This window comes from Antechinus flavipes, chromosome 1 (assembly GCF_016432865.1).
Source record: "Antechinus flavipes isolate AdamAnt ecotype Samford, QLD, Australia chromosome 1, AdamAnt_v2, whole genome shotgun sequence".
Lineage (NCBI taxonomy): Eukaryota > Metazoa > Chordata > Mammalia > Dasyuromorphia > Dasyuridae > Antechinus > Antechinus flavipes.
The window spans coordinates 251,194,683-251,221,096 of NC_067398.1; the positions used below are offsets into that span (position 1 = coordinate 251,194,683).

General features: G+C 33.4%; 1 protein-coding gene across 1 annotated transcript in view; it reads left to right on the forward strand.

Moving 5' to 3' along the window:
- Nucleotides 1-23,395, forward strand: part of GNA12 (G protein subunit alpha 12) — a 121,075-nt gene extending 97,680 nt beyond the window's left edge. The window contains exons 3-4 of the mRNA XM_052000085.1: nt 19,742-19,792; nt 20,816-23,395. Of these exons, the coding sequence (XP_051856045.1) occupies nt 19,742-19,792; nt 20,816-21,385 (621 nt within the window). The 3' untranslated portion in view covers nt 21,386-23,395. The remainder of the gene's footprint in view (nt 1-19,741; nt 19,793-20,815) is intronic.
- The last annotated feature ends 3,019 nt before the right edge of the window (nt 23,396-26,414 follow it).

Consider the following 26,414-nt stretch of genomic DNA (forward strand, 5'->3'; position numbering starts at 1 on the left):
GAGACAATATTGATGAGGTCTAATTACAGAGGCTGATAAGGTCTTGCAGGAAGATGAGGTTCCTGGAGAATGAGAAAATCCAAAAGAGTGTAGCGAGATGGAAACTCAGTATTTTCCATTACTTCTGGAAAGAGGGTGTCACTTTATTTTCTTGTGACTTCCATTACTATCCCAATGCCTTTCCAACAAAAACATCTTTTTCCTAGGGTTAAGGTAGTACCTTACAGCTCTTGCCTTTCCCTTGCCTAGAATTAAGCTTATTTGAGAATAAGAACAAATTTGGATATGTATTTTTTGTTTATTTATTTGTTTTGTATTTGTAACCATAGTGCTTTGCACATAATCACATAATAATTTTTTTCATTCATTTCATGATCTGTTAAATGTGTTATATAAGTGTGTGTGTATACATATACACACACATATGTATATGTACACGTATATATTTGTGTGTGTGTGTGCCTGTTCATAGAATGCTTTAGTTTTTAATCAGGAAAATTACTTATCCCCAGTATTAATTTTAGATGGGGATATAGAGATAAAATGTGATGTAGTTGAAAGAGAGCAGATAGGCAGTACAGTGGGATAGAGTTCTGGATCCACCTTCAGTCCAGTCCAACTCTTTGTGACCCCATTTGTAGTTTTCTTGGCAAAGACACTGGAATGGTTTACCTACCATTCCTTCTCTGGATCATTGTATAGAGGAAACAGAAACTAGCAGGGTTAAGTGACTTGTCCAAAGTTATGACTTGTCCAAGGTTACACAGTAAAACCTAAGTTCAAATCTGTCCTCAGGCACTAAACCATTGTACTGTCTTTGCCAAGAAAAGCCCAAATGGGGTCACACAAAGAGTTGGACCCTTCTGAAATGACTAAACAATAACAACAGAAGTTGAAAGAGCCTAGAAGCAAATGACTTGGAATTATTAATCTCATCCTTCCCTGCCACTGAACTCACTCTAATTTTGACCAGGTCATTGAATCTGTACCTCAACTACTTCATCTTAAAAATGGGGATAGTACCTCTATTTGATTCAAATGAGATGTTTGTGAAAGAAATTGGAAAAATGTAATATATTCTCAAGTAATAAGATACATAATACATAATTTGCTTACATAATTTATATTACATATTACATAATATATATTAATTATACATAGTAATGTTATAAGTTAAAATTATATATTAAATTGTATGTGTAATATGTGTGTAGAATATATTCTTATGTAATGAAAAATGTAATATTTTATCAACTGCAAAATTTACTTATATAGAAAATCTTGTCCAATAATATGGGGAAATGGAGTATCATACAGAGTGTCCCCAAAAACATATATAGACTTTATCAACCCTTAACTTTGTAACATCTTTTTTTTTTTTCTTCAGAAAATATACGTAACCTTTCTTAACAGTTAAAGTGTACATACATCTTAGTAAGAAATCATGTTTTTTGTGTATATGAGGGGGGAACAATATCCTCACCAAATACATAATTATGGCAAAATTTGGGGATTACATATTTTCCCTGTATATTAGGAAAGTGATTACAAGAAACAGTTTGATACAAACCAAAATAGCTTAGTCACAGCATAATCTTGAAGTGGTTTAGCAAGTATCATGCATTAAAAGCCATATACAATTCAGGTGTTCTCTTGTTGAAAAGGGAAAGGATTGTTATACCTAGGAGTATTAAAACAACAAAATTCAGACTTCTAATTTTCATATTTTTGCAACCAAATCTGTGGTTAATGGTAAAGTTAACTTGTTGAATGCCAAAATCCTGAAAATTTTTCTGAACAAATATTTGTTTCAAGATAACTGTATAAATATGTATACATATATTGTATTTAACATATACTTTAACATATTTAACATGTATGGGACTACCTGTCATCTAAAGTAGGGGGTGGGGGGAAGGAAGGGAAAAGGTTTTGCCAGGGTCAGTGTTAAAAATTACCCATGCATATGTTTTGTATATAAAAAGCTATAATAAAAAATAAAATTAAAAAACAAAACAAAAAAATTTTTTCTGATTTTTTTGTGTGTAAATGATTGTAGAAATTTGCTATCTACAATTTATTAATATCATTGATAGACATATTGTTAACTAGTGTTACTTGGCACAAACTATTATATTTATTAGCAAAAAAGAACTTTGCTGTGATCTTTACTATCTAGTGATTAGTGCTTTCAATGTGAAATTTTTTTATTTTAATTCATCTTTAATGATATTAACATATGTCAGGAAAAAGGTTAAGATTGATAGACAAGTTTTAACTAGTATTTTTAATAACTTTTAGAGCTCTTAGTTCCAGTAACTTAAAAAAAGAGAAAAAAAAGTCAAAGGGGTATTTAGTCAAGGAAATACAAATAGCAAGGAATCCCAACAAAGGCTAAATTAATTTTAAACAATTGAAGAAAATTTTTCATTTGGATCAGCTGGATGTCTGCATATTAATTGTTAGTTTGATAAATTACACTTATTCCTATCTTCTAGCTTAGTAAACTTATGCTTTGGCAAATTTCCCAAAGTTTCTTCCCCTCTCCTATTTCTACGTTTTCTAATTGGTTATAAATATTCAATAATTTAATAATAAGGGGTTTCTACTATCACCATGTGTTTTATGTTGCCATTGATTGGCTTTAATACATTTAAATAAAAATCAAATCTGTCTGTTGAACTAGCTCTTACAACTTGTTCTCTTCAAATTCCGTGCCACTGCACAAGAACTGGTGAAAAAGGGAATTGTGCTAGACTTGAAGTCAGCTAAAACCTGGATTCATATCTCCAACACTTATTTAGCTGGGTGATTACACAGCTGAGTTATCTTTCCTCACTGAGTTTCACTTTCCACCTCTGTAACATGGGAATGATAATGAGTTCTTGTAGTACTGATCTCAGAGTGCTGTAAAAATCAATTGAGATGGTTTATAGAAAAGTGTTTTGCAAATCTTAGAATGTTTTGTTGTTATTATGATAATTTCTTCAGAGAAGCATAGGATCTCTCATACTGGATACAATTAACTATCTAGGATTCTACCAAAGTCTTCCTATTGTGCTTCATTGTGATATGAAAATGATTTGCCATTTTCAGAAAATAATGATAATATATGTACATGTCTCCTCTGATGGAACAAAAGCTCCTTACAGATAGACACCATGCTTTTTTTGTCTTTGTATTCCCAGCACCTACTACAGTGCCTGGCATTCAACAAGTGCTTAATTAATTCTTGTTGATGAACTAAAAGGCTTCAGAGTAGGGACCTGTTGATGAATTTAATATCTCTTTTCTGAGAACCAACGTAGAGAAAATGAGAGAAGCTCATTACCAGAAGATTAGTCACAAGGTATTGGATATTTTAGTTACAGCAACTCAAGAAAATGTCTGCCACAGCATGGATTGGCATTAATATGGGGAATAACAACACTGATGAAATCATAGGCTTTTGGAAATATTGAGGAAATTTTTAAAAACATAATTAAATGCTTTAAAATCATAGTTATGATTTTAAAGCATTTAATTTTTAAAAAGGTCCCATTTAAAATAGCCGGACTATTGAAAAAATATCAAATTTGTAAATTAAGCTGACTTCAATTTTTGAAATGTCTAGTATGTTACTAGATAAAATAAAAGTTATCATCACTTCTGAGTGAACTTTTCTTCTGCAGAAAAACACAGCCTCTGAGTCATAATTGTGCCAACTGGGACCAAACAAAGGAATAGGAGATGGAGTTCCTATTGTTTGGCAACTTTGTGAGTCACCTGACATCTGGAAGATGGAGAATTTAGAAATGCAAACATGAAAACTCCACAATAAAAAAAAAGAACCCTTCTCTGAGTTTTGAATTATGTTTTTTTAAATTTCTTCAATATTTCCAAAAGCCTATGATTTCATCCCTGAAATATAGTAGAAAGTATAACTGACTTGCTAGAAGCCTGTGAACAGGTAGCATGAAGGTATAATAGGGTTGATAAATTTAGTGGTAGTTGTCTTTAAATTTAGTTTTTATTTTTTAAGATGGAAAAGTTATGGGCATGTTTATTAGATATTAATGAAAGTGATCAGAAGGCCAAGCTTCTGGTGGAAATGGGAATATGGGATAAAGGACACAAGTCGAGCTTATTTTGACAAGGAGAACAACATATTCTTCAAAGACTAGAGCAAAGGAAGAAGAAAGGACATAAAAATTTAGAGAAGTTTTTAGTTGTAAGAGAAAATGATAATCTCATTACAGAGTTAATCTCTGCTATAATTCATTGAAGCTATTACTGAGTATTAGTAACACAATCTGGTTTTTGAAAACATAAAAAATCAGAACCTTTCTGCAAATATGTATTGTATCTAGAATATACTGCAACATATTTAACATATATAGGACTGCTTGCCATCTTGGGGGGGGGCGGGTAGAGGGAGGGAGGGGAAAAAACGAAACATAAGGGAGTGCAAGGGATAATGTTGTAAAAAATTACCCTGGCATGGATTCTGTCAATACAAAGTTATTATTAAATAAAATAAAATTAAAATTAAAAAAAAATCAGAACTTTGGTAACATATCAAGAAGCCCCTTTTTGTTTGACTGAAATTTCAGTAGTGTATATTCTCTCCACACCCATGTAAATTGCAACCCCATCACTAGTTTTAACTAGTAACATCTTATTCAGTTCTTGTCAGTGGATAAGGCAATAATCATTTATTTAGGACTTATTTTGCATGCAATAATCATTTATTTAGGACTTATTTTGCGTCTGGCACAATATTAAGCAAGCATTGGGTTTACAAAGAAAGATAAAAGGCAGTCTTTGTCAAGGAACTTGCTATCCATTGAGGAAGACAACCCATAAAAAGAAGCTGAAAAACAGTTTACTTGGACATAAGGAAATCTAGAATGTAGCGAGGTGGAAAAAATTCATGTCATCAAAATGAGTAAATAAATGTTAGGCGTGGAGCCAGAATGACTTGATTTTCAAATACTGCATCATATACTTCCTATTCAAATTCTCCAAATCTCAGTTATGCCATCTGTAAAATGGCATTTAAAATAGTCCCTCTTTCTGGGGTTGTGAAAATTTCATGAGAAAGAAAATTTAGGAAAGTACTTCCCAAATCTTAAAGATTTGTCTTTGGGTCAATTATTATCAGTATTAATCTACCTAGTGCAGTAGAGATCTTTCTTTTGTTCTTTTAGTTTTTGGAAGTACAGATGTACCACTGCTATGTGACCCACCTATTCCTTTTCTGTGTTCTTAATAATGCTTTTTATGACTCTTCTGAAGCATATACCTTCATTTATAAGATGCCAGAAATCACTTAACTGGAATGGTTTAAATAGAATAATTTTTAAAAACATACTCTGAAGATTATAAGTAAGTACTAATATACAAATACATCATAAATTTAAATTTTATTCTTTTCATATTCACAATTTATATTTACATGAGCATTTTTTCAAAATACTTTCACATTCATTATTTCATTTCATTTTACAATACTCCTTGTAAGAAAGGAACTTAACCAATAAAAATTGAATTCCAGAACTATTTTGGGGAGCTTTTTGTCAATTTTTAAAACAATTTATCAACAATTTATCAACAATCATGTATTGAGCATTTTTAAGTGCCATACAATTACCCTCAGCACTGATGATGCAAAGACAAAAATATGAAACCACCTTTGTCTTTCAGGAACTTATATTCTATGGGGGTAAACTACATTTGCCAATGCATACCTAATAAATACAAGATGGAAGTTGGAAGGATGAAGGAAGGGAATGACTAGGCTTTAGATTAGAAAAGTTTTCTTGTAGTTGTCACTTGATAGAATTTTGAAGAAATAAAAGGGATTCTAAATGGCAGTGTTGTGGTACCAGGCATAAAGGACACCTAGTGCAAAGATGTGGAGATAAGAGCCAGATCACCTTGCATAAGGAATGGAATTGCAGATATGGAGAATAGTTTATCATAAGATTAGAAAGATTAATTGGGACCAGGTTGTGAAGGGCTTTAAAAACTGAACAGTGATCTTATATTTGATATCCAAACTAGAGAACATTGGTATTTATTGGGGACTGAGAAAGTCAGGCTTGAACTTTAGGAAAATCATTTTGGCAGCTGTGTGGAGGATCAACACAGTTGGAGTTGGAGTAGTTGGAGAGAGAAGAGACTTAAGTGGGAAAACCAATTAGGAGGATTTTGCAACAATTGGTGAAACATGATGAGGGCCTGAACTAAGATGGTGTTGAGTAAAGAGAAAGTTGACAGTGTGAAAACATTGTGGAGATAAAACAAACTTGACTACTGATTGGATATGTAAGGAGAGTAAAAAATTTCAGATAATGTCAATTTTGTGAAAACGAATGCTAGGAAGGATGACAGAACCCTCGATCAAAAAAAAAAGGGAAGTTAGGAAAGGAAATAATTTTAGAGGGAAGATATGAGCCCAGTTCTGGGCATGTTAAAAGTTGAGAATTGTGAGTTATGCCCCGTTTGATCCAGTATCCATTTGGAGATATACTACTAGAATACCCAAAAGATTTCCATAGAATATGAATGAATGGAGCACATATCTAAGCTCAAGTGTCAAGTATTATGCTAAGTGCTGGGGATACAAATAGAAAAGATGAGACAAGAGTATGAGCTGTAATTGGCTAAGATGAGACAGTCCAGAGAGTTCATTTGCAGGACAGGTTTAAATGCCCTGAAGTCCTAATGGTGCAACAATAGGAGAGATGACTAGGTTTAAAGTTGTCTTTAGTTTGCATATGTAGTTAATATGACAATTCTGGGGAGGGTCCTTAGCTTAGGATAACAGTGCTAGTAGACTGCAGGACATAAGAGGAAGAACAGTAGTAAAGCCCAGAGGATCTTAAGAGGTAGTACCAGTTGTATTGATAAGACCTGCAGGTCCTTGATGTCAGCAGCAGGTATAGAATTGACTCCCATCACATCCATAAACTGTGACAAGCCAGGCTGTTAAGAATAAGGGCAAAAAACATCGAAGTTGGGATCCCTTTACACTCTAGAGGTCTTTGTGATCACTACTTTCTTTTCTAAACGTTCTAAGTGCATCCATTCCTTCTAATAATTTTGTCAGTAACCAAATTCAATTGCCTAGAGTTTGCTAACTTTGCACATACATCTGGATACCTGCTTACTCGTGTCATTTTATATATGTATTGGCTCTCTACATCTTATTAGCCATATTTGTTGCTACATCTATTAGCCATACTAGAAGGAATTGTTCCTTCTAATCCAAAGGTTATTCTCTTTGGCAGAGAAAACAAGCAAAATTAGAATTAAGTATCTTTGCTTTTTTACTCAGGACATTATGTAAGCACATAGCACAGTAACCTACAAACACCATAGGGCAAAATCCAGATCATCTCAAAGGCCCAGCTCAAATCACATCTGCTATATGATGCAAGAAAAGATTGTATAAAGCTGAGGGGCTGATAAATTGGGTAAGTTTTGAGTGTTTCTCTGTATGATGCATGACTGTATGAAAATTCTGGGTGTGTTGAAAAAAAATGGCATGCAGCACGAAGGAGCATAGCATATGAGATAAGACTGAAAAGTTATTTTGGAATCAGGATATAGTAGGACTTGAATTCTAGATTTTATTATTTTCACTTAATATTGGTGGCCAGTGAAGAACCATTAATAGTTTTGAACAGTAGAGTGCTATGACCATAGCATTGGGAATACTAATCTGGTTTTGAAGTTTATAATTTGAACTGGAATGGGGGAAAATATTAGAAGTGAACATCTCTACTATCCATGTAGAGATAATGGTCAGGGAGAAATGTAAGCTATATAAAAACAAAGAATACTTTTTTTTTTTTTTAAAGAGATGATGGCAATAGTCTAGGTGAAACATAATGAATAATCTGAAACACAGTAGAAGTAAGAGTGAAAGAGGTGTTGTGGAAAGAAGTTCTAGAGAATTTATTAACTAATTGATATGGGAAAGGAAGAGAGGCCTAAAAAGTAGTTAAGTTTTGAGTTTGATAGAATAGCTAAGGCTTGTACAGAAGTTTTTGGGAGGATAAAATGAGAAATTTTTTTGTTATGTTGAACTTGAGCTATTAGCCAGGCAACAAGATAGACAGAGGGGTAGATATGAATGAATGAATAGCCCAACACTGGAGAACGAAATATAAAAACAAAAGAGTCAGGGCTCTCCACAAGATTATATTCTAAGAGATTATCTATCTGGGGAAATGGTGGTCTGGGAAGTCATTAGCATGGTGAACTAAACAGAAGGGCAATCAGTTGACCATGCTTTCTGGAAATGTTGGTGATACTGATTTTATTACAGTTCTTAGAGCAAGAGAGATAGGAAAGGTTTGGGAGGAATTGTGAGCAGCAAAGTGAAAAATTATAATGGTGAAGATAAGGATACCCTAGGAAACCTAGGACTGTGAAAGAGTTAGCTCCTCCTGGGGGCTGGACAAGCTACTTGAAATTATATTTCTGGAGTTCAGAAAAGATTTGAGACATGAAAGTCAACCAGTAATAGTTGGAATTATGAGAATGAATGAGGTTGCCGGTTTAGTTTTTCTCGTTATGTGAAGCACCAAAGGTGCTTATACATGTCACCAAATAAAACTGTTCCTCTCCTTTTGAAATTGATGACCTTGTTTCTTTATCTTTGTCACTGTGGGAGTGAGAGAGGAGGAGAAGGTTATTGAAATTGACAAATGCATCCAATCTTGCAGCAGTTGATTTGTCAGTTTCATCAAGAGACTAGTATTCTTTTTTAAATGGGAGATGGGAAGAAAGCTATGTTCTTGATGGCCATTGTGCATTACCCTTTTCAAAAAAAGTTTTTTAAACGATTGTTATACTTAATCTACCACATAATAACTCCTCAACTCAGAAAAAACAACTTTTAAATTTTTGGTGTACTCTCTACTATTATACGTTGTATGTGAAAAGATTTCTATAATTTGTACTTTGACATTCCATTTCCTTAGGTACTAAGTTGTTATTGCAATACTAACAACACAGATTCAGCCACATGCATTTGTGTGGAATGTTGTTTGGAGTTTCACAATGCTCATTTTATTTTAAAAATATGCTTGCATTTTAGAACTGGTCACTCTGATGAGCCGATGATGTGGGAAATGTGAGTGTTGTAGAAGATCATCCTATAGGCAAAATGATCATGCAGATTCTGATGTGTTATATTCAGATTCAATCCAGAGAATAATAAAGTGTCTAAACTTGTCTACCCATTATAAGAAATCTCAGATTTGAATTTAATGATTCATATCCCCATTCTTCAGTGTTTTCCACTGTATTCCACAGATAATCTGTGTGCAAATTAAATGATGGGAGTTTTAGTGTAGAACTCGATGAGATATCTGCGTAGTTGAGGCTGAAACTGACTTGACATACAACTAGAGGCCTTTCCTTTCTAAGTATGTGATCCTCCCTATAATGAATTGATGCCACTGACCACACAGAATAGAAAAATATCATAAATCAAAATATATAAATTTAAGATTATTAAATACTGACTGCTGGGTTAAATGCACAGTTCCTATGGACAAAGAATACTAAGGAAAACAAGATTTATCTTGATATTTGGGGACATTTTTAAAAGACTATTTCTGGTTTCAGCCACTTAACTCCTGTATCTTTCAGTAAATCATTTGTTCCTAGGTTTTCTTCAACAAAATAGAAATAATATATTCTCAGAGTGGTGATGTTATTATTTTTTGGTTATTTTATACAGTAATGGCACAACCATGAGTACACAGCCTATGTCATTGATGGTCTTGCTGTTTAAAAGAAGGATTTGATAATTCTTAAAGCAGACAGTTTCTTTCCTGTCTTTCTACATATTAATAAAAAAGGACAAGAATGAAATGGCTTGTGAGTTGCTACATTTGTACAACCTTCTATTTTTTTTTATTTCTCAGAAATAAATGGATAAATACTAAATATGTATGCCAAAGAGATTTTTTTTAAAGGGAAAAGAACCTATTTGTATAAAAATATTTATAGCAGTTCTTTTTGTAGTGGTTAAGAATTAGAAATTGAGGGGGATACCAATCGGGAAATGGCTAAGCAAGTTGTAATATATGATTGTAATGGAATATCATTGTGCTATAAGAAATGATGAGCAAGATGATTTCAGGAAGGCCTGGAAAACCTGCATGCATTGATTCAGATTGAAATGAGCAGAACCAAGAAAATATTGTACACAATAACAGCAGTATTGTATGATAAACTGTGAATGACTTAGAACTCTTCTCAGCAGTAAAATGATCTAAAACAATCCCAGAGATGATAAGAAATGCTCTCTGTTTCCAGAAAAGAAATGATGGCATCTAAATACAAACTGAATTTCTTGCTTGCTTGCTTGCTTTTCCTCCCCACAAAATGACTAATACTAAAACTGGCCAGTCTCTTTTTTTTAATCAGCTGATGTTAATGTTCAGATAATTTTTGTATCTTGTTTCTAAAAATATTTATTGCATTTCAGTACATCAAGTAACAAGTAATTACAAAGAATTTTTTTTAACAAAATGACTAATATAGAAATATTTTATATGAGTACACATATGTAACTTATATCAAATTGCTTTCTGTCTCAGAGAGGGGAGAGAGGAAGATAAGAATTCAGAACTCAAAACTTAACAGTAGACATCAAAAATTATTTTTACAAGAATTGAGAGGAAAATTAATTTTAAAAAAATAAATAAAGGGATATCTGAAATGTCCATAGTCCTTAAATCTCTTGGAATATGACAAATTCTGTGGGAAACTACATATCAGTTATTGTAATTAACTTCAGAGACTTTTATAGAAAGCTTGCTGCTTTTAAGAAGCATTCATTAGACTTGCTCTTCAAAACCTTAAATTCAACTGGTTATGATATAGTTCAGTAAGAAGTACTGAATTTCAGGAATTTCAGGGGAAGGTGTAAGTAATAAATCAGGTAAATTTGTTATCGATTCTAACAACTTTTAACACTTTCACAGCTGTTTCCTGTGTTGAATGTGGGAGAAGACAGGATATGCAAAGAACTTTTTTTTTTAGTTCTTAGTATTTTATTTTTCTCCAATTACATGTAAAAACTTTTTAACATTTGTTTTAAAAACTTTGAGTTCCTAATTCTCTTCCTTCTCTTCAATATAGGTTATATATTTGTAGTCATTCAAAACATTTCCGTATTACTCATGCATGCTGTGAAAGAAAACATAAACCAATAATAATAATAATAATAATAATAATAATAATAATAATAACCCAACCTCAAGAAAAAATAAAGTTTAAAAAAGTAAAAAACAAAAACTTGTATTCAGATACCATAAGTTCTTTCTCCAAGGATAGATAGTATTTTTTCATCTTAAATCCCTTACAATTGTCTTGGATCATTGTATTGTTGAGAATAGTTAAGCTAGTTACAGCTGATCATCTTACAGTATTGCTATTATTTTGTACATACTATGTTTTACTTTTCATCAGCTCACATAAGTTTGCAGGTTTTTCTGAGAACATCTTGCTCATATCTTATAGCACAGTAGTATTCTTTCACAATCACATAGCAAATGTATTTAATCATACCCCCAAATGATGGGCATCCCCCCTAGTTTCTAACACCCTGCAACTAAAAAAGAGCTGCTATAAATATTTGACATTCTTTATTAAGTTTTGAGTTCTAAAGTCTGTCTTTTCCTCCTTCCCCTCCTTGAGAAAGTAAGCAATTCAATATATTAGTTATTTTGTTTTTTTTTTAATTCTTTATAAGCAGTAACTTTACTGTAACTTGATGAACTGAAATGCAAAAAATATTTTCAGCAACAAGATATAAAATAAAGGTACTTTTCCCCTTTGTTTTTCATATCCTTTAGATACTAATTTAGTAGTGGCACTGCTAGGTCAAAGGGTACTCATGGTTCTGTAGTCCTTTTGACATAAAAGCAAGAACATTTAAAGCAGGAAATTTCAAAGGAAAGAGAAGTCACACTACCAAATTATGGATTTCCTCCCATTCAATAACATTAATATGGAAGAAGTATGGAAAGACAGAAGTGCCTGATTAGTCATATTGGTAAAAGAGCTTTTAATGTTCCAAAGAAAATAGGATTTTATCCTTGAGATCTTTAATGTCTTTTCTTTTCTTAGTAAACTTATAGGCCATTTGAGTAGATAGTGTTTTTTAAACTAGATTGCTGAAAAATACAGAAAATTACATTTTTGTTCAAAAATGTACATACAATTGATGAAGAAAAGCTCAATTAGCACTTATTCTTTGGTAGTGGAGGTCACCATTTCTTTTTATAAAAACACATTGAGATCACTCAGATAGTTATTGTCACTGCTTTTATTTTAAAATGTGATTATTTTGAGCTTTGTAGTGAAAATAGTTAACTAGGAATAAGTTTCTCTGTCTTCATTATAGCTTTCCATTATGAAATCTCTTCTGAAATCCTGATCATACAATCCATCACATAGCTTTTCCTGGTTTATTTTGGAATATCAACCTGAGCTGGTATCTTGTCTAATGGGGATAGTCAATCAACAAGCATTTAACAACCAAGCATCTGCCAGGTAACTGTATTACAATCAGAGGTTAAAAAATAAAGAGCCACTTTATTTAACAAGCTCACATTCTAATGGGAAAGACAGTGTGATAGGTAACTGTGGTGTACTTTTTCTTCTTTAAAATAATATAAAGGTTCTCTCTGGGGGAGAGAGCAGGTTTCTCCGGGAGGTTTTCTGGAGGCAGTCTTAGTATCAGTTAAAAGTAATAATCACCGAAAATACAGCCAGGTGTTAAAAATGCAAACGTTTATTTTCTCCTTCCAAAGTAGCCCGGTTAGTTTTTCTAGAGGCCTCTCTCTCTTCTTGGTTCTAAGAGCTCTTGCAGCTTTGTCCTTTGCTTCTGCCTCCGCCTCCAGCCAGCACCAAGGTAAAAGTTGTAATGAATCTTTCTTGCCTCCCATATAGCCCAGTTAGCTTAGAGGCCTGTCTCTCTGCTTGGTTCCAAGAGCTCCCTCCGAATGTCTCCAAATCCAAAGATTTGTCCTTCAGCCCAGCCAGCCAAGTGGAAAATGGAATGGATCTCTCTTGCCTCGGAGAGAGGGCTTCTGGCTCTCAATCTCCCAGAGTGCTCTGCGTCTGTCCCAGCGTGCATCTACTTCAGCTGAACTCCTGCAGCTTTGTCCTTTGCTTTTGCCTCTTCTTTCTTCAGCCTCCAATTCAGTTCCACTCTCCATGTAATTCAGCTGAATTCTGTCTAAGAGCCTCTGTCTGTTTCTTATATATGAGAGAGAGGAATTGTGGAATACGAGAGAGAGGGATTATGGGTTTCTTCCCACAGTGCTCTCTGGCCCTGAGAGCTTCAAGGGAGGTGCAAATTCACAAAGTTACACCCTTAACTTTGTGACTCTCCCATACTTGTGAATTCCAATGAGTAAATGTGTAAACACAAGCATTTGTATCAATTAGTTCTACTTAATACCTTGTTTCAGATTCTGGCCCAAAACATCTCAACTCTAATGACTTAACAGTTTGTAAAGATTCCAACAGGTAACAGACTCTCCCTACCAATACAGTAAGGCACCTTCTGTACAATTTATAGTCTTACTGAATTACCTAGAGTAGGGGAAATCTGGCAAACCTGACTCTATTTTTGTGTGGCCCCTTATGCTAAGAATGGTTTTATATTTTTTAACTCGGATAAAACTTTATTTAAAATATAAAAAACAACCTTCTAAGCTCCTGTGAGATTTGACCTTGACTGGAAGGCTATCCTTGATTGACCCATGGCCTAAAGCACTGAGAGTTTAAATGACTTTCCCCAAATCACTTCGCCAAAGATGGGACTTTAATTTTCTCCATAAGATTAGCTCCTCTCACAAATGAATTTATGAGTAACTGCTCATAATACTGTCTTGTAAATAAGCATTATTTAAGCTTAGGAATTAGCATTAATAAGCATAGGAATAGTTATGGAGCATTATAATTAAGCTCAGAAGGAAAGTATCAGCATGTATCTGTTGTTAGCAGTCTGGTATCTACAATTTACAGCAGAAAAAAATTGCCGATCTAGTATAGCTAAGAGAAAACCTTTCCTTCTTTCTGTTCTGAAATGAAAATAAATAAATAAATAAATTTGGGCCTTGCCCTGTAGGACAAGTTAGATAATGACAATTTCTGAAATATTTATATGATCATGCTAGGAGTGATTGAGAAACATACCACTTAATTATGTGTTTTAATTATGTGTGTTTGGTCCCTTATATTGAAACAATATATGAAATGAATTGGACAGATTTTAAGAGTTCTTTAGACCTGAGGTGTCAAAGTCAAGTCCATAATTGGAAAATATTTTACAAGATAAATAAAAGTATAATTTAACATCATAACGTTCATTTGTAATTTTCTAAGTCAGTATGTAGCTTGCAGGAATCTGGTTCTATTTAAGGTTGATACCCCTGGTTTAGGCCAACCTCCTGCCTAGGTACTTGTGATGTCAAAGAATCACTGCCTCTGAAAAATAGTTCATTCTGTTGTTGGAAAGCTTTCATAAGAAAAATGAAATCTGCTTTTCATAAACATCTATTCATTGGTTCTGATTATTGTCCTGATTCTTATTTAACCTCTCCAATGTATTGACTAAGGGTATGCCTAAGAATCTCCTAAGACCTGGAGGCCCTAACGTAGACTAAAATAAAGTGGCTAGTATGACTTTCTCCCTTCCCAGAAAGAGATTCTGTTTTCTTTTCTGGTGTCTGGACCCATTTGAAGGAGGAAATATGGAAGAAGAGAGGTTGACAATTGAGGAGCCATAGAACAGGATTGGGATGTGGCTAATCTACAACATTCAGAAATTCAAGGATTAGGAGAAGTAATGAAAAATTACAGACAGGAATACTTCATTATATGCTCCATTATATTCTTATAACTTCTGAGGAATCAGGAAAAAGAAATTATCTCACTGGCCTTAGTGGACACAAGTCAAAGGAGAAAAGATGAACCTAGATTCTTGATGCCCAAAAGAGCTAAAAGAATCAATCTGTTGCTCTTTCTGGCTTTTCAAATAAATCCTTAAAGACAGCTAAAATTTCTCCTAGATGTTTTGTTTTCTTCAGATTTGTTCTTGTGTGGAAAACTTAAAGAAGAAATAAAATACTAAATTTGAAGGGGTAGCTTAAGTTCTGTACATTTTCCTATTAGAAAATAATGGTTAAAATCAATGTGTGTAGCTCAATCCTTAGCATTTTGGTTATATTCTCTAGGGAATGTTTGGTGTTCTGTTAATTTCTTCTTTAGTTCCATCTAAACTGTGAATTTTAAAATTTTTTACATATCACTATTAATGTAAGATTGGTTTATAATTGCCTTTGATAGTTTAGCACTTTTTACAAAATTATTCCTTGATAAAATGAGAAAATGCACTTCCCTTCCTTTGCAGAATGGGGGGACTGTGAATTGTGGAACATTGTGTATGCTGTCAGATTGGGTTTATTTGGGTTGCTGAACTGCTTTTTTCTCCTCTTTTTTATTCTTAGTAATAAGAGATAGCTCTGGCTATAAAGGGAGAAAAGGATTATATTTGGAAATTAAGATTCTATGACAATAAGATCAATACAATTTTTAAATCTAGAATTAAGCTTTTTACAATAAAGCTTCAGTATCTCAGTTCATTATAACATTTAGTGTTGTTTCACTCCAATATCATATAATGGGCTTAAAACTTTGCCCTCTCTGAAGCAGAAAATTAAAGATTGTTCTTTGTTCTGTGGAACTAGTTGGCTAATAAAATGTTTTAGAATATTAATGTGATATCAAACCTGGAGGGACACTTGTTGTGTAATATATTTGGTGTTTTAAATTAATTACAGCAATATAGGAAATCATCTGTTCTATGATGTATTTTGTCATTGACTTTTCAGGTGTGTTTCAGATTTCAGAAACCCGGTCATATTTTGTTGATTGATAAAGCCTTGGTGGTTAAGTGTAGACTAAATTGAAATCCTTTATTATTACTTATTGACATGTACCATCACAATGTGATACATGTTTTAGAATCATTACTCAGTCACATTAAATTTAGATATTTGAATTATTATGGAGAGAGCTTTAACAATTTATAGAAATTGTTGATGCCAAAATTTAGATTCTTTACAAACTATTTTCAATTCTTCCACAATTACTTTTCACCCAGAGTTTTACTAATCTACAAAATCTACATTTAGTAGATGCCTGCTATACTTTTTTTCCATGATATTTAATGGAACAGAATTACATGATTTCCAATCAACCCAACTGCACTCCATATGCTAATGAGGGGCACATGGTGATCAGTGGAAGTGGAATATAACACAGATATAAAATTAATGCTAAATTCCTCTATTCCTTGCTAGATTATTACTGATTAAGAATTACACCACAGTTCTCACTTCCAAGTTTATTAAAATCTTAATTCTGGTCCTGCCTGATAAGCTTTGCTGCTGAACTAGCTATGTAACCTTTGCCAAGTTAACTAGGGATTAGAATTTCTCTGCTTGATCCCAGAGGAATACAGGTAGGAACAGCTCCTGGAAGTTTGAAGCTTCCTCTAAATTAAATCTTATTAGGAAGTTAACAGCTGTCTCAAAATGAAATTGTTAGGTATATAGTGGACTGGATAGCCTCTGAAGGCCCCTTCTGGCTTAAGATCTAAGGATCCTGTGATCTTGCTACTTCATGTGCCTCTACTGACCTAGGCATTAATTTCTTCTGTTATAAAAATTAAGTAGTTGGGCCATATGATCTTAAAGACCCCTTTCAGTTTTAAAATAGCATTTTTCTGTGATTCTTGAACAGTTAACCAGCATCTTCTGCCTCCATTCATCCAGCATTAATTTCTCTTTTAATCTCCTATAATTTGATTTTTGTCCTCACCATTATGTTGTCACTTGACATAACTGTGAATACAGCCAACTTTAGGGGAAGCCAAAAGATCTGTATCCATAGAATTAACTTTGGGAGTGATTTTGTCTTAGAGGAAAACAACTTCTTATCAAGATCTTTTCAAGAAGAGAAATGTTGTCATGTTGCTTTAAAAAACATTCTGATTATTGACTAAAATGACAGGAAAAGATAATGATGAATGTGTGGAGGGGATGTGGGAAAACTGGGACACTAATACATTGTTGGTGGAATTGTGAATGGATCCAGCCATTCTGGAGAGCAATTTGGGAACTTTGTTCAAAAAGTTATCAAACTTTGCATACTCTTTGACCCAGCAGTGTTTCTACTGGGCTTATATCCCAAAAAGATCTTAAAAGAAGGAAAGAGACCCACATGTGCAAAAATGTTTGTGGCAGCCCATTTTGTAGTGGCAAGAAATTGGAAACTGAGTGAATGCCCATCAGTTGGGGAATGGATGAATAAGTTATGGTATAGGAATGTCATGGAATTATTTCTATAAGAAATGATCGGCAGGATGATTTCAGAGAGGACTGGAGAGACTTATATGAACTGATGTTGAGTGAAATGAGCAGAACCAGATCATTGTACATGGCTAATATTATATGATAATCAATTCTGATGGACATGGCTCTTTCCAACATTAAGATGATTCAGACTACTTCCAATAATCTTGTGATGAAAAGAGCCATCTGCACCCACAAAGCTGTGGAAACTGAGTATAGTTCACAACATAGCATTTTCACTCCTTCTGTTGTTATTTGCTTACATTTTGTTTTCTTTCTCATTTTTGTCCTTCTTGATCCAGTTTTTCTTGTGCAGCAAGATAACTCTATAAATATCTATACATATATTGGATTTAACATATATTTTAACATATTTAACATGTATTGAATTACCTGCCATCTATGGGAGAATGACAGGAGAAAAGAGGAGGAAATTTAAGACACAGCATTTTGCAAGGGTCAGTGTTGAAAAATTACCTATGCATATGTTTTGTAAATAAAAAGCTTTAATTAAAAATTTCTGATTATGGAATATAATGTAAGGTGTTCTAATCTAAACCTCATCTCTACTGAATTCCTTTCCAGATGCTATAATAGTTTTTTGTCAAATAGAGAGCCTGTTCCCTCAGTAAATTTCTATTCTTGGGTTTACCCATCACAAAACTACTATACTCAAATTGCTTCTGAGCCTTGTTTTATCTAGTTAGTTCTCCTGATCCACCTTTTTTAAATCTTTAATCTGGAGAAGATAGTTTTGATCATTATTGAGATATGCTAATGCAATGTCCCCAAATTCTTTTCCCCTCCCATTACTTCCCTTGAGGTTCTAAACCTAAATCCAGATGGCTAGGACCTAGATATAAAAGATCATGTCATTTTTTAAATTGACTATGGAATTTGGGAACCAAAATATATAGGCAGTTGATATAAATAGATAAAATAAAAAACTATTTCCCAATGTAAAATTGTGAATGAGTATTAACAAATAATTTTCATAAGGATTCCAAACTGTCAGTAACTATATGATGATTGTTCCAAACATTAATAGCAAGAGAAACAACTCTGAGATATTGCCCAACATCCCTCAAAATGACAAATTGACAAAAAGTGAAAATTAATAATGTGGAAGATACTGTGGGAAGACAGACATAGTAAGTACACCATTGGAGCTTTGGATTTATTCAAGGATTATGGAAAGTACCTTGAAGTTATATGAGAAAAACTATTAAATTGTACATACCCTTTGACCCAACATTACTACTACTAGATATATGCCCCATACAAGTCAAAGACAAGAAGATAAATAGACAGACAGATACAGTAATAGATACATATACATAAATTCAAAGCATTTTTTGTGTGGTAGTCAAAAACTGGGGTACAGTTGAGACATAGACTTGTCTCTGTGGTGAAATAACTCTTAACAAATTGTGTTGTATGGATATAATGGAACACTGTTGTGCCATAAAATTGAACAACAAATAAGAAATTCAGAGAAAGTGGGAAAACTTATATAAGCTCTTTCAGAATGAAGTAAGCAGAACCAGATCAACATATATATATATATATATATATATATATATATATATATATATATATATATATATATATATATATATATATATATATATATATATATATATATATATTTGAAGACTACAGTTATGTAAATTAAAATACTAATAGGTCATTGAATTCTGGCTGTTGTAACTAATCTTGAGAATTTAGGATAAAACATTCTTTCTTCTCATTAGAGAGGGGAGGGGAACTCTGGTTGTGGAATGATTGCTTCACCTATTACTTTTATGTAAATGTTTTAAGATGGATGGTTTGACCTTTGTTAAAAGGTTGGAGTTGGGAGCTTGGCAGGGGAGGAGGCATAGATTTCTATGGGGAAAATAATTGTGGTGTAAAAACAAAGTCCAAAATTGCATTATTACATTATTATAATAACTTTCTGATTCCATGTACCCTTTATAAGTCACTGATGTGGGAAGGAGAGATATTACTGGAAATGCAGGATCAGCAATTTAGTAGTTAAATTTACTATTAAAATTGTGGTATTTTTGCTAGAACTGTTTGTTTTTAATTAAACACAGCAAAGCTGTTTTGTATTATAGCCCACAGTTCATCTGATTTGTTCCTAGGCCAGACATCACCAGAGCATCTGTATATTGGTGTCTGCTTTTGAATTATTTTTTTACTTTGCTTTTCTACTTGCAAAGAAGCAAAATGAAAATATATTTTTCTGTTTGCTTTATAGCAGCAAGATTAAGTCTCAGATATTTTTTCTTTTTTGACAGGGTGAATCTGTGAAGTATTTCCTGGATAACTTGGACCGGATTGGCCAGCTGGTGAGCAAAGACCCCTGCCACTAGAAATTAGGGGAAATTTTGTGAAACAGAATTAGAAGATTTTTGTTTGAGAACAAAGTTCTCTTAAGCCAAAAAGAATTTTAGCATGGAAATACAGGCTATTTTGTCATGTGATGTTATGATAGTATTTATATAGGTCAGTATGATTTATGAGTGCCTTGTATTATCTCAATTTATCAGCATGAATACCATAACTTTGTATCTATATTCTGTGTTAGAATGCAATGAGATTCCAAAAGTAAGGATTTCCTCACTCAAAGAAGAGATTTTCAACTTCTTAGATATATAATTTTGATTACTAATTGATAAATAAGGAAATAAAGAGGAAAAATAATTTTTTCTCTTAAGATTCCCTTGCTCAAAACACCATAACAGGAATTTCAAAGTTAAAGTTGACTTAGGAATTGCAGGAAAGGTTGATTACATTTGTATAGATGTGCTGATACTGCTTGCATAGTCTTTCCAGGGACATTATAGTAAATATATTCAAATACATTTTTAAAACCTAAGTTGATACCTATTTTTTAAAATAGCTTTTTATTTACAAGTTATATGTATGGGTAATTTTACAGCATTGACAATTGCCAAACCTTTTATTCCAATTTTTCCCCTCCTTCCTCCCACCCTCTCCCTTAGATGGCAGGATGACCAGTAGATGTTAAATATATTAAAGTTTGATACCTATTTGTAAAGCATTTCTTGACAAGAAAATACTTTTGAACTTTTAAAAATGTAAAAGGATGACTATGGCTCAGAAAAATCAGAGATGAACTATTTTCTCAAAGGCAAAGAAATAAACAAGCATTTGAATGAACTGTTTAATTCCATATATTATAGTAAATTTGTATTTTGTGGCATTTAATAATTATGTCTTTGTATAGCTTCTTGTAAATTATCATCTAATTTTCTTTTCCTTCTCATTCTTTTTCTGTGTGCCTTTCTTTCTCTCACTCCCAACCCCTCTTCTTTTCCTACCTCCATCCCAAATCCTTTATTCTACAGAATTATTTTCCTAGTAAGCAAGATATTCTGCTGGCCAGAAAAGCCACGAAAGGAATTGTGGAACATGACTTCATTATTAAAAAAATACCTTTCAAGATGGTTGATGTGGGTGGGCAACGATCTCAGCGTCAGAAGTGGTTCCAGTGTTTTGATGGAATCACCTCAATTCTATTCATGGTTTCCTCCAGTGAATACGACCAGGTCCTCATGGAGGACAGGCGCACCAACCGGCTAGTAGAGTCAATGAACATCTTTGAGACCATCGTCAATAACAAGCTCTTTTTCAATGTTTCTATCATTCTGTTCCTCAATAAAATGGACCTCCTCGTGGAGAAGGTGAAGACTGTCAGCATTAAGAAGCACTTCTCAGACTTTAAGGGTAACCCTCATAGGCTGGAGGATGTTCAGAGCTACTTAGTTCAGTGTTTTGACAGAAAAAGGCGGAACCGAAGTAAGCCACTCTTCCACCATTTCACCACTGCCATAGACACTGAAAACATCCGCTTTGTGTTTCATGCTGTGAAGGACACGATCCTGCAAGAAAATCTGAAGGATATTATGTTGCAGTGAAGAAGAAAGTCCCCTTTTCTTTTGTCATCCTTAAATGGACTCAAGGGCTATTGGTCAGATGATGTGTATGTTTGTGTGCGTGTGTAAGCATATGTGTGCTTGTGTGTGTATGTAAGTATATGTGTGCTTGTATGTGTATATGTTATCTATAGGGCCCTTATATGTTTCTAAGATCCATGCCATTATTTAGCCAGCTCAGGAATGCTGTAAAACTAGCCAACTCAAACAGATGAGCTCTAGGCAAAAGGACTTGGAAACTTTGATGTTAGCTACTGAATTATGGGGACGAGTAAAACTACTGAAAAACCAAGTGGTTGCTTTGGTATAAAAGCCTGGTTTAGCATACTGAGGAACACAGCCTTCTTTTTTGGAGAAACATTAAATTTACTTTTTTTTTTTTTTTTTTGACACTTTTAAAGAAGCTAATCTGAAAGAAGACTTTTTTTTTTACAACAACAAACTCCGTAGCCTTATGGATTGTATTATCTCTAGTTTTCAGGTACTCAGTGAACAACTAACCTGAAAATTTTGCTCAGTTGTAGTTGTACTAAAAAATAAATTTCAGCTGATAATGTTAGCTCAAAGCACATGAACCTAAACTGACACTTTGCAGCCAGATTCCACACACTGCATTTGTTTAGGAATCTAATGCCACTTCTCTTGACAAATATATAGTTGCCTTTTAAGACTCATGTACCAATTTTCCAAAAGATATGAACCTAGGAGTTGCAAATTAAGCCAAGTTGCCATATATAAGAACTCATTTCTCTGGGCTTATAAAACAAGATTTTTTTTTTAAATAAAAAATCTTGGGCCCTAGTTGATATGAACTGGGTTTAATTTTTGAGCTACAAAAATATGTGCAGTTTTTCTTGCCTCATAAACAATTGAATTACCAGTAATGCAACACATAATAGATTTGTGGTGCCAAAGCACATTTTGACAGGGAATGTTTAGCTACCTATATTCACACAGTGTGGGTGCTTTTTAGCTTCTTTCTACTTTCCTTGAGGTTTTTGCCTTCTACTTGATAACACTTGGAGAAATTTCCTTCTAGAAACAACAGCTCAACCTCCTTCCTATAGAAGCTCCTATCTTAAGCAAAGCTTTTATAATACAGCAACTGTTTGATAAGTTCCTAACAGCTGACCTTACAGGAAGCCCCAAAATTCCCTGGAGAAATCCTAGTTTCACAGCTGCACTTATGCCTTTGGACACTAGGGCCTGTTTCAGCCACTCCTTTAAACCTAGCTCTTGTAAAGGAGTTCTGTTCTATATTAGTACATTATGTGACAAGCAAATAAATAGTGTCAGATTTAGCTATCTAGCTCAAACTGCAGAATGCTGTAAATGTGGTGTAAACTGGTTAAACTTGTCTAGTTACCTGCTAGGTGCCTTTCACTGTTTTTGAAACATATATATATTTCAAACTTGATTCACTCACTACTATGCATTACTTTTCTTAAAAGGTCTATCTCTGGTGCATTGTTAGTTTTCCAAAATCAAAAAATTTGCTGTTCAACAGGCACCAGTAGTTTCTATATACATATACATATGTGTATATGTGTGTCTGGTATAGGTTAAGGGATCTCATATAAACTGAGTGAACAAGATCCCGGATTTTTGTGTCCCATTTGAAACTCCATCCTGGTTTATTCAACATCCCAGATGAATTTCAATTTTTTTGGCCAGTTAGCTTGTGATAGATATTGATTCAAAAAAATCCTACTGTGTTTTTAATTAACTCCAAGTCGTAATGCTTTGAATTAGGACAAAATATGAAATTCTCTTCCTTTGTGGTATGCAAGAGTTTGTGTCAGAATTTGCTGGGTTGGTTTTTCACTTTGATGCATAAAAAAAAGGTTTATTATGGTGGCTCCTTTAAATCTGGTGGGTCTTCATAGACTAAGGATCAGTCTTGTTAATTTTTTTAATGTTCCTAACGCTGTCCTATAAGATGGAATGTAAGATCACGTTTCTATTACTTAATAATATATGATTGCAAAATAACTTGCCTGGATCAATTTTGTATTTATCTCATGGAGAAATGCAACCTAGTGAAACATCTTAGGAATATTTTGCAATAATTTTAATGTTGAATCTGTGTTATAGCTGTTTTCATGATGGATAAGGCAGAATATTCCCAATAGCTGATGGAATCATGTGAAATACCTTTCTGAGATCTCCCACTTGATTGATTAACTGACAAGATTTAAAGCAACATTGGAGATGAGCATGAAATATTTTTAAACAACCAAAAATGTTTACTAACTTACTCTTAATGAAGTGTAGAAGTAAAAAGAACTTTGTAAATGATACATTGTTCTATAGGATTCACAAGAGAATGAAAAAAGGTTGAGTGGCTTGGGTTCTAATAATGTCTGTCCTGCCAACTAGCTGGCCAGCCTTAAGCAAATCTCTTATCCACTCTGAACCTTGATTTCTTATTTTGCAAGATGATTAGATAGTCTCTAAATTTTATAATTCCAAGATTACATACCTTAGAATTCCCCATTTTTTTGAGTGGGGAAGTTAGTGGCAATTTGCAAGGCTGGTTTAAAATAATTAGCAACATTTCAATCATTAGAAATTACTGCATTCAGATTTGCAGTGGTTTTTAGCTCTAAAGGAAAACTTTCGAGCTATTGCCTTTTATAAATGTCATACCTTTATTTGCAGTGATTACTTTTGATGCTTGTGTTCTATTTTTCATTAATATGTTGGAGAATGGTAAAGTAATACACACTATTTCTCACACTATGCTTGCTTTCTTACACATGAGGAATTATAGCTTTTGTTAAAAGAGCATAGTTTTTAACTTTTCTGTTTATAAAAGATATGAATTTTGAAGATCTTGAATCCCTAGCTTTGTGGTTTATAATACTCTCTAGAACACTTGGGCATGTAACTTTTAAAACAGCTCCTTTGGCCAAAAAAAAAAAAAAAAAAAGGACTTGTCAAATTATATTAGCTACAAATTTAAATGCAATGTAGAATTTATGATTGTATTTATGATTGAATGGGAATGTTCTGAAAATGTACCCTCTCTACCACTTTGGTATTGTTCAGTTATGGCACAACATTTTGATGGTTGTGAACAACTTGGCCAAATCTTACTTCTTTGTAATATGTTATTATTGGCTAAGAAAGACAGATTGAAAGACTTGGCACCTTCCCTTAATCATCTTCAGATTCTGAATGAATGTTTATTTAAAATTTGATCCTTAATTTTTTTCTGGTTTTCTTCAGTATTGGGTTTTACTCGATCAAAAGTGGTTCCAAAAATTTAACTCAAAAAACCCCACCACCAATCTGACTCTTAGAGCTTAAAAGTTCAGACTAGATGTACATCGGCTTACTTTGGCTTGTTAGGAACTGTCCTTAATGACAGATTGTTATTATTCTTTTCATGTGCCCAGTAAAACCTAAGAGCCACAGCCTTGGGAAATGCAAAAGCATCTTGGATTCATTGCAAATGGGATTTTGAGGAATGCTACAACATTCCAAAACTTATCCCCAGTGAACAACTTGGTTAATAAATCCCAGAAAATATCAGTAAGAAGCAAAGGGGAATCTTTCTGTGCAAAACCTGTTGCAACTCCCTGGAGCTGTCACAGCCAAAAAAAATCAGTAAGCCAGTCAGAGGAAGGATGTAGACTATAATCGGAACTTTTAGCATCGTTTATTTTCCATGTATTTTTCTGGCAAAACTATAAAACAGTTCACTATGGCAAATATTTCAGTTCTCATCCTTTTAAAATAATTGTAAACAAAGTTATATAGTGCATTTTAGACAAGATTATATAATTCTCTTTAGTTTTTATCCATAGCAATGGGCAAGGTGACAGTGTGTATTTGCATGTGCCTACAACATATTGAATATGGAAGCCACCCCAGGAAAATACCAGAGATCCTTAATATGGTCAGAACATCAATTTCATTAGACAGGATAATAATCAGCAACATATCCTATTCCATAATGACTCTTAGCCAATAGCATGCCTTAAGCAGATTTCCCAGTAGCACAAGAAAGGATAGATCTTAATTCCAAGTTTTATTGGTCATTTGAGTAAGTGAATAGAGAGTTCATAAGCACAATTTTCTTCAAGATGTGGAGAAATCTTTTGGCTCCTTTGGTGTAAAGTCAATAAATTATACATGATATGCTTAGCCACCCCATTCTAAATGATGCTTTGGAATATAAAAGGTTTGCTTTGAAGAGGGTAAAACATCTTCACAAAGAATTCACTTGAATTAGCTTCCATCATCAATTCTAAGGGAAATATACAAGATAGAGGTGGACAGAGTTTGACTTGTTCTCATTAGCATTAAAGAGGTGGTTCTCATGTTTCATTTGAGAGTGAGAAGCAGTTGTCAACTTTAAAATAAGATCATTCAATCCTTATTTAAAGGGATTTACTGAGTTCTAAAACTTGGCGGGTTGAAAACTTGTATTAAGGTAGCTCTGAAAAGAGAGGCTAATTTATACAAAATGAAGACCAGTTTTTGCTAGTTTTTAAAAATATTGTCTCAGGTTACATTTTGTAATGGTGTCTTTTGGGCCTTGAAGATAAAGCTGCCAGTTGAAAAAAATTTTGGGAAGCTGATAATGCTAAAGATTCGTTGTAATGTTAATGTTTTATATGACAGAGTTTAGAGATGTAAGTTGAAAAGTAAGTGTGCATTATGGGTCAGAAGAAGAATTTAAATTTGAATTTTATATGTCACAGCACCTACCATAGCACCAACCAGACATAAACACAGCAATAATATCCTCAACATCTGAGGACAGGGTTTAAGATAATTAGGGATCAGCTTCTAATATTTATCATTATTTTACTAATTAATCATCTCACTAGTTTTCTAGAAATTGAGTAACTACTTTAAATTAAATAACTTGTGTTTTGTACATTCTTTTAAAATATCTAATTCAGTTTACAAAATACAACACATGCCTGCAGGTGTAAATGTTCTGAACCTTAAGACATAATTGAGAACATCAGTATAGATCTAGCCTTGGAGTAAAGAA